Source organism: Mus caroli, unplaced genomic scaffold, assembly GCF_978045245.1.
Source record: "Mus caroli unplaced genomic scaffold, Mus_caroli_1 scaffold_12, whole genome shotgun sequence".
Taxonomy (NCBI): domain Eukaryota; kingdom Metazoa; phylum Chordata; class Mammalia; order Rodentia; family Muridae; genus Mus; species Mus caroli.
Genome location: NW_028227267.1, coordinates 66,569,084 through 66,578,640, shown reverse-complemented (window position 1 = coordinate 66,578,640; position 9,557 = coordinate 66,569,084). Strand labels below are relative to the sequence as shown.

The following is a 9,557-nucleotide window of genomic DNA, read 5'->3' as shown; positions in this document are numbered from 1 at the left end:
TATCCTGTGCCAGATGCTGTCTATGATGCGGGGGCATGGTGGTTTCTTCCAGATGTTCTAGCTTTCTGGGTGTCTGAAGACAGTATGGAGCCAAAACACCTGGTTTTGCTGGCTGCCCTTCCCTCTCAACATTCCAGAACTCCTAAGGGTGTGATTTCGCACTGGGGTGGACACACACACGCGCACACACATACACACACACACACACACACTGCTTATAGTTCTCCCACACAACAGGAGTAGAACATTCTATAAAGAGGCTGTCTGGAGGAGGGAGGAGGCATATAAAAGAGGCTTAGGGTATGTTTGTCCATCTGGCTCTTCTGGCTCTTGGTCTGGGGAGGGAGGGAAGAGGGGGTGAGAATGTCTAGCTGGCGAGCCCACTAGAAGTGGAAGGTCTACATCAGCTAAGACAGGTCCGTTCCTGACCCGCAGATGCTGAGTGCCAGCTGGAGAGAGAGTAGCCAGGACGGTTCAGCAGTCACTGAGTAAACATTCCAGCTTGGGCCCCTCTCCCCAGGCGACAAAGGGTGCTGTCCTGTCCAGTCTCCTCCTCCCTGCTGTTGCCAACAGTGAGGCCCAGACTGGAGCCTGGAGAAGCCAGAAGAGAACCCTGCCCCCTCCTTTCCCAGGAGGCTCCCCCTAGGATTTTCACAGGGAAAAGAAAGTGGGACAAGGCTTGACTCCCCCTATTCTCGCTATACCCTGATGCTGGAGGAAGCCAGGGGATGGCCCCGAGGCAGAACTCCCTGAGAGGCTAGGATTCTTCCATCAGTCCCAAGCTCCACCCTGTGGCAGATGTAGGCACTCTACCAGGCCATCTGGACCATCCCTAGGGAGCAGCACAGCGCAGTGGACCTCATATAGGCCTTTAATGCAGAAAGCAGAGGTGGAAAGTAGACAGTACACCCGGGTCCTTCCAAAACACCAAATGCTTCCTGCCAGCCTGAAGCCATCCCCCCTAGACACCTATAGATGAGGAGGCTCTGGAGACCTGCATGTATACAGGAGATGCCCAGAGGTGCAATCGCTTATCCTTAATCCCCGTCCTGTGGCAGGAATGCTCAACACAGCCTGTAGGGCCACAAGCAGAAGTCAAGGATTCCTGAATGATAGGAGTCAAGTCACTTGGCATCTCCCATAGCCTCTGATCACCTACTGACTCCTTCAGGAAAGAATATGTGGTCAGTGGTCACAGTCCTCCTTACCAGCTTTTCAGGTTCTTATAAAATTCCAGCTCTCAAGGCCTATGCCCAGAGGAGCCAAGAAGTCACAGCCTTGTCTAAACCCAGAGGCTGCCAGCCACTGAGATGCACGTGTTCTTCCACTCTGGGGCTGGGGGAGGGAATGGGCGTGGGTTCTCATGAATAACAACAATAGCATGGCTAGAGGCAGATGACTTCCCAGGCACGTGTCCTAAAACTCCAGCACCCAAGAAGACTAGTGTTCCTCTGAGGACTCCAGCATGAGCCTCCAGACCTTTTCTGGGCCCATCAGAGACTGCCAGTGGGGCTATCGCGTCTCAGTTCCGGGAAATGACCAACAGGGGATGTTGTACCAATAATAGAAGGTGCAGATCATCATGGAGACCTACGTAGCTTCTGTGTAGGACCAGAGCCACACAGTATGGGTTCCCAATCAAGTGTGTGGAATAGATATGAAGTAAAGAGCACAGAGTAGGTCCTTGGAGCTGGTTCAAGGGTCTCTGTCACTGTTGCCGTCTGGCAATGGTATACCAAAGCATGGGTGAGGAGCAGACAGTGATGGTGAGGGAGGAGAAGGAGGAAGAGGAGGGGGAAGAGGGGGAGCAGGAGGAGGAGGAGGGGGAGCAGGAGGAGGAGGAGCAGGAGGAGGAGTGGGGAGAGGAGGAAGAGGAGGACTTTAAGGACACTATAGCAGAGTAAGAAGATGGTAGAGAAGGATGCAGGGCAGTGTTCTCCTCCTTAGGGAACTATTCCAAGCTGACTGCAGGATGTGGAAACTTTTGTTTAAAAAAATAAGTTAGGGTTTTTTTTTAAAAAGATTTATTTATTTTATGCATATGAGTACACTGCAGCTATCTTCAGACACACCAGAAGAGGGCATCAGTTCCCATTACAGATGGTTGGGAGCTACCATGTGATTGGTGGGAATTGAACTCAGGACCTCTGCAAGAGCAGTCAGCGCTCTTAACTGAAGCCAGTTCTCCAGCCCCATAGAAATGTTGTTTTAGGAGTTGAGTAAATCCTGGTGCTCCCCAGGACCAGCCCATTACCCATAAATACCTAAAATCCCAACTGGGTCAACTCCAGTGCAATACCTGTGATGCCACGGCTGAGGAAGGCCCAGTGGCTCCTTTACTGTCTCCACGAGTGTCCCAAGGACCTACATACCCAGCTATGGAAAAGCCAGGAAGGAGCTCCACCACACCTTCAGTCCCAGAGTCAGGAGGAGAGAAGTCAGCCACAGAGCCTCCCAACTGTGCTGTCTGGGAGCCGCAGCAATCCTTGGCAGTGAGGCCAACACACCCTAAAGAAGATAACCTCTGTGACACTGACCAGGTGACCCACTTCTGGAAGTAGAAAGGTCCCAAGCTTCAACACCACCAGCACATTGTCGGACCCTAGTTCTATTTCTGGGTGCTGTGTAATGTTGGGTGATGACTCGTTTAACCTCTCTGAGACTGGGTCGTGTCATACCATCATGCTAATGGCAGGAACACCTGAAGTGGTAATGGAGAAGGAAGGAAGAGTTCTCTGAAGACAGCCTGTCACCCTGTCTGGCCAATAGTAGGCTCTTAATGATCAGGCTTTCTCTGGCAAGTAGGTGCTCATTCGCCCTTCTCTCTATTCCTGCTCTGAATACACACCTCCGGGTGCACTGGTTTCTGCCAGGGTGGGAGGATACCTATCCTGTAGCAAGGAGGTGCCTGTGGGGCAGCAAGGACATATTTCTAGCCAGCTGGTAGCCTTTCTGGGTACCTCCCAAGTTCCATCCTGTGCCTGATTGTCCCTACGCGCAAAGTGGATTCTAGAATCTGTGAAAAGTTTGGCTGCTCCAGTTTGCAAAAACAGTGGCGCCTGCCTTGGAGAAATGGGGGGAAGAGGGCAGCCAGGTGTTCTCCCCAGAGTGACACGCGCTACACCACTGCTCCCCACACACACACAACCCAGCCTCCTCCTGACCAGAACGCTGTTCCTGCCTGCCGCTCTCCCTGCCCCCAATCCTGGAACATCTGGTTCCAATCTTCTCCAGATGCTGTGGCCACACTTTTATGGGCAATCACCTCAGCTCAGCTTCCTAAATCAGGCCTCCCTGCATTTCAGGGTATAGTCCCTCTTTGTCCCTTTCCTTGGGACCTCCAGCTACCTCTTTCCCTAACATCAGAGAAGCCACAAACAGAAGGCAGAGGAAATTCTGAAGCCCTTGAAACCGGTCTTCTGTTCCTCTGCTTTAACAGTCAGAACTCTTTTCCACCGAGAACTAAAAGCATAGATACTGGCCAGGCAGGAAAGAGGAGGTAGAGAAGTTGGACTCACAGCAGTGCAGAGAATGTGGGGGTCGTATTGCTTTGGAGGGAAAGGGGTATGGCCACGTGTGTGTGTGTGTGTGTGTGCCTGCACAATGGGAACAGCCACCTACATCCCTGAGATTAGCCTTTAGTTCCCTTTATAATCAGCGCTGGAGACAAACTCAGGTCCCTCAGCTGCAGTCCACCTTGGGCCTTACCTTGAGTTTCCTATGCTTCTTCCAAGGACATCCCAAGGAAGGTGTGTATGTTCCTAGATGGATGGTGTGTGTGTAGTATGCAACCCCTTCTACTGGGTCGATTTAGACCCTAAGCTAGAAAGAATGCCAGCGCAGACTGTAGTGGATCCTCTGACACTTTCTTCTCTGCTGGTACTGAGTGGCCAGTCATCCAGATGGAGAAAGAAGCAGGCTTACTTCTGTTCTCCACCCTCGTCCCCTGGAATAAGGACTGAAAGCCAGTCCCTCTTTCCAAGAGACCCAGAAGGGTGTTCAAACGGAAGACAGAAGCCCACCCTTCTTAAGGACTCTGAGAATCCACACTGCCCAGAGGCAAAAGAATCCACTCCCCATCCTTCAATCCTGAGCTCACGGCTACCCACGCCTTTAAAATAAGCCTCTGTGACATTTGTGACTCTATAGCGCCCCCTGGTGTCATTCTGGGTTAGCTGAAAGAGCAGGCGAAAGGGCCACTATGTGGGAGATTAGGACCTGCCTGGTTCTAACTGTCTCATAAACTCTAAAGGAGGCAGCCACAGGGGTTGATGAATGTAAGATCCCAGTTTCTGAACTGGCACAGTCATGTACAAGCCTCTAAGTTTTGTGCCTCAGTTTCTTATTTGTGAGGTCGGCATAATGCCGGGTCATGTAGACAAGCCCACTTGCTGTGTGGAAGGAGCAACACGTTTGCCAGCCCAGGCTCTCAGCTGAGGTGAACTGCCCTTCAGTTTTTCTTTATCTCAAGGTGGCCATGCCCCATGATGTATGTAAACCTGGCCCTGACTCAGGCGGTGTTGTTAAGGTGCCTCTGACAGTTCTGGAACATTTCCACTGCAGCCGAGAACCATTTTAATAAGCCTATAATAATAGGCACAGAGGTGACTCAGATCTGCAACCGAGGAGTCCTGCCAGGGAGGAGGGGACACAGAGCTCTTGGGAGAGGGAAATTCAGTGGCACCTGGGTCTGAGTGGTGGCAGGCTGGGACTGCAGAGAGGACTCCATCAGGGGCCCAGGGGTTTTAGGCACACTCCCCTAAGAGGCTTCCCTAGATATCTCCCTGCAGTATCTGGGAAGTACAGGGTGAGACCACATGATCTCCAGTCTCTTCCACGGGTAAAGCTGTGCCCCTGTATTCTCAGCTCTGCCACCCACTGTAAGGATGCTACTGGGTTTGCTATTGGGGCATGCCCATGTGGCTTCAGGTGGCATCCCTATGTGAGCTCTCTGGTGAACAGAGCAACTCAGCCACTCCATCCACTTCTCAGGCTCAGAGGCACTGCTGTGATTGCCCTGCGTATGCCCGAACCCAAAGCTCATGTCAAAACTCAACGTCCATGGTGATGGGTTCAGGAGGCTTTGCCTTCCTTAAGGGTGGGGCCTTGTGAATGAGATTAGTGCCCTTACAAAAGAAGCTGGGTGCTTGAGGGTGGGGGTGGAGGTGAGGGGGGAGGGGAGGCTGAGATGTGGCTCAGCAGAATGCTTGTCTAGTATGCAAAAATCCCTGGATTCAGTCTCAGCTTCTTATAAACCAGATGTGGCGGCACATGCCTGGAACCCCAGCACTGTAGGGGCAGAAAAAGTACAAGTGCATCTCACATAGGGAGTTGGACACTAACTTGGTTAGAAACCCTATCTTTTAAAAAGAGGGCCTGCTGGAGAGATGGCTCAGCATTTAAGGGCACTGGCTACTCTTCCAGAGGACCCAGGTTCAAATCCCAGCACTTACATGGTGGTTTACAGTCCTCAGGGCCTTCTTTTGGCCAGGTACCAGGCATGGACACAGTATACTGACGTGTTCATAAAATGAAAAACGAAATTTAAGGCTAGGGAAACGTATTCACCCCTTCCATCCTAGTGGGGGTGTAGGGCACACAGAAATGAGGCAAAGATGGCTGTCTATGATCAGAAAGCAGGATCTTCCCAGACATCACATCTGAAGACACCGTGGTTTTTAGAATTCTCAGTTTCTAGAATGGTGAGAGTTTGCAAGTCTGTGACATTTCATTGTAGCCGCCTAAATGGACCAAGACAGACGGAGCCCTTGGGCCATTGTGGTTTATTGATGCTCATGGCAAGCACAGCACAGAAGGGTGTGCCCCACCCGGGGAAAGAAGACAAGGCAGCAGGCCACGACCACAACAATGCTGTCAGCAGAGGGGAAGGGCGCGGTTCCCAGGATCCCAGATCTCTTGGCCCATCCCATGAGGTACCTGACTGTCTACCAGCCCTGTCTCTGGTAGCCAGTCATTCACCGGTCCCTCAGAGGTGTGACCCTGTGGGTCTGCCAGCTCCTCTGTTCTTCACAGAAGTCCAGCTGCCTGTGTATCATCTCTGTCACCTCGGAAAATGTTACTGTGACAATCCCTCCCTCTAATCTGTCTCCACCTGCTTGTCCTGTTTCAGGGAGTCCACCCTCCCCGCCCTCCTGATCCAAACAACAGTAAGAACAAAATGAAAACACAGGGAGCTGGGGGGGGGGATTCATCAGGAACTCCCCAGGGGATCAGCCCAGAGAGCAAGGGGTGGTGTGATAGAGAGCCGAAGATCTGGCTCACATGGCACAGAACAGTCATGACTCTCAGGCAGAGCTGGCGGGCGGGCGGGCGGGCGTGTGAGCGAGCAAAGTGCACAGCTGGGCAGGGTGCCAGGGCCCTGTGGTCACACTCAGTTCTCTCACTCTGTCAGACCCATCAAGACATGAGGTGACCCGCTTCTGGCTGAGGAACAGGTCTCAGGGGTCTCCTTCCCCCTCCTCGACCCCAGCGCTGTTTTGTGCCTACCTGGGTGCTCTCTGAGCGAGGGAGAAGATTTGCTGAGGAATGTATCATCCCTGGATAGAAGAAAGGAAAATCTCAAGAAACCAGCGCGAGCCCTCCAAACTAGAAAACGAGAGAGGGTACTTTTCCAGAGAGTGGGAGGGCATCTCAAGTGGGTCAGTGACAGTGACAGAAGGTATGGACGGTTCTCCCATGCGGGAATTGGGCTCTGGGGGGATCAGGGGCAGCCAGGGCAAGACAGCAGTGCAGGAGGTTATTTATAGAGAGAGGAGTCTGGCACGGAGGAGTCAAAGCCCTCAGGCCCAGCTGAGTGAGAAGGGGGCTGTCTGGGGTAGCCCTGAGTGGGGTGGGTGGGGCTAGGAAGGAGGAACCCCACAGCTTTCTGCATCTATATGGAGGCCAGGCTACACATGGGCATTGGCCCGAGAGGCAGGGAGGACTCTGGGAGATGCCCGAGGACTCAGAGAGGCCTGCTTGAGGTCAAAAACCAGAAGAGGGAAACAGAAAAAGAGGTTATCACCTGCTGAGAAGCCCCCCCTATCTCCAGGTCCACCAGGCCCGGACTGTGCCATGCTAAGACCTTCCGTTGTCTCCAACGTAGGGGGGAGGGGGGAGTGGACAGAGTGGAGAGAGCAGGGAGAGGGGAGAGAAAGCCAGGTCCCCAAACCTAAGCCACACATCACGCCCCACCCTCCTGCCCTCCGGCTCCCCAGGAGTCCCTAGCGGCCCACGCTGATGTTGCAGGTCTTGCAGCTGGGATCTTTCTTGGCGTCCGCAGTGGACAGGCTCATGAGCTGGTGCCCGCTGATCTCTCCCAGGGTGCCCAGGGACAGGTCGACAGGCTCGGTGTAGATGATCTCCAGGATGAGGTCCTGAGCGTGGCGGAAGATCAGCTCTCCATCCTCCACACTGCAGGTCAGGAACTTGTTGCAGGCAATGTCCAGGAGGGGCAGCCGGTCACGACAGAAGCGGTCCCCCAGGGAGCCTTTGGGTGCCAGCACCAGGATGGCATAGTGGTAGGCTGTGTACATACAGTAGAAGTCCGCAAAGTAGAGGTTGGTGCTGGGGTTGAAGAGGCGCTGGGCAGGGATCTGGAAGCGCCAGCGGCCGTAAGGGGAGTCCTGTGGGGGCTGGCCTGTGTTGAACTCCGTGTTGCAGCTGAAGAAGACCCCGTGCAGCATGCCGCTGGTGGGGGAGCCGTGGCTGCCACTGTTGTCCTTCAGGTAAGGCTGCAGTACGTTCCCACAGTGGGTCCTGCCCAGCAGGGAGGAACACCAAAGAAAGGGGGAAATGCCACGGGTTAGCACTCTGGAGTTAAGAAGATAGTGAACCAACCCAACTCCCAGCATTCCTGCTAGCTCGCAGCCTCCACAACTCGCAGCTGTCTCCCTGACTAGACTCTGAGGATGAAAGTAGCCTCTGCCTTACTCTTGTGTGCAGCCACCTAATAGGGAGCCTGGCACGGGGTGGAGGTGGGGTGGGTAGGGGTGGGGTGGGTGCACTTTGTCTCTCATTCTGAAGAAAAAAAAAAAACACCCAAAAGGAGCCTAAACAGGACCCTTGCCTCTTTAATACAAATACCAAAGATTCCAGTTCTTTGCTGCTTTCTTAGGGCAAGTGGGGAACGCCCCACCCCAGCTGCCAGTAATGATAAAGACAGTAACAGTGGCAGATTGCCCTGACCTAGCTTAGAAGGACGTGGACGTGAAGCAGCCATGGGGGAGGGTAGACAAGCCCTGGCCCAGTCTCACGCTGGCATGGTCCTGGCTGTCCTGAGACAAGTGACTTGCTGGCCTTTGGTGCCTTGAGCTCAACATCAGAAGGCTGAAGTACTAGACCTGCTCTGTCTGTCTGTCTTTCTGTCTGTCTGTCTCTCTCCCCTGCTCCCTTTCTCTCCTCCCAAGGAAACCATAGACATGTGGGCAAATAAGACTGGGGCTACTGTGGTTGGACCATGTGTGTGGGACCCTCCAAGCCCTATCCTTTGGCTTCCTCATACCCGATTCTCATCCGTATCCTAAAAGATTTGCCCCAGAGACTCCTCTGTACTCAACTTGGAAGCTAAAAAACTGAGATTCCCCCAGAGCCTTCCATGCTCAAGAGTTTTTCATTTTGCCCCCTGCCCCACTCCTCTGTGCTCCTGGGTCCTGTGATGGAGAGATAACTAACAGTGTGTGACAGACCCCGGCAAAGGAACTGTCCCAGAAGGCAGGGTCACACCCAGAATGTATTATGTGATCCTGCCTTGCCAGCGGGGGTCCTCTGCCAGGAAGCCCTACTTCAATGTCCTTGACCTTTCTTTAGTCTCAACCCCAAAGTAGCAGTCACTTAAAAAAATTATTTTTTTAATAAAAAATTATTAAGTAGCCCAGGCTAGCCCCAAACTTGCTAGCTATACTTTTGCCTCAGCATTCTGGGGTGGAGGAGGATCTGGAAGGATCTAGCAGTTCTGACTTGCCCTACCTGGCATGCTGGAAGTACTCCTTGTGATGGTTGCGGTAGAACACAGAGAAGCGGAGCATGCGGCCAGCGATCTGCTCAGCCTTCTCCTGCAGCTGGGCAAGGTGTTCCTTGGCATAGTCTGTAAGAGTCCAGGCAGAGTGAGGAGAGCGAACGATCAGCTGGCTACAGAATCACAACCTCTTTCTCCTTACACCGCCCACTGAGCCTGCAGGCAGCCTCACCCTCACCAAGACGGGGAGCTTCTGACACAGCCTGGACTCAGGGGCAACAGGTCAACTGGCCTTCGCTGTGAACATGAAGAACTGCTTGCTGGTCTCCTCACTACAGTGACAGCGTTGCCAGAGGCCCAGGGCCCTCTGAGTCCAGAAAAGGACTGAGGACTGCCTGTTATCATGCTAGGGGCTCTAAGACTGTCATCCCAGGACACCCTTATGTGAAAAGAGGGCCGATAGGAAACATAAAGACTCAAGAAGGAGAATACAAGGTCCTTTGGGGGGAGGGGAAGGCCCTTAAATACAGGAGGTGAGAGCCTGTCCCACAACTAATATGGTGGCTAAGTGTAACCATGAGTGGGAGTTAATGATGAATCA

The 9,557-nt window shown here is 53.2% G+C and overlaps 1 protein-coding gene across 2 annotated transcripts in view; it reads right to left on the bottom strand.

Annotated features, from left to right (window-relative positions):
* Positions 1 to 5,747: 5,747 nt before the first annotated feature.
* Positions 5,748 to 9,557, bottom strand: part of Phyhip (phytanoyl-CoA 2-hydroxylase interacting protein) — a 25,664-nt gene continuing 21,854 nt past the window's right edge. For both annotated transcript variants that reach the window (XM_085828748.1, XM_021182280.3), the window contains 2 exons: positions 8,968 to 9,085; positions 5,748 to 7,758 (listed from right to left, as the gene is read on the bottom strand). In XM_085828748.1, coding sequence (XP_085684874.1) covers positions 7,224 to 7,758; positions 8,968 to 9,085 — 653 coding nt within the window. In that variant the 3' untranslated portion in view covers positions 5,748 to 7,223. The remainder of the gene's footprint in view (positions 7,759 to 8,967; positions 9,086 to 9,557) is intronic.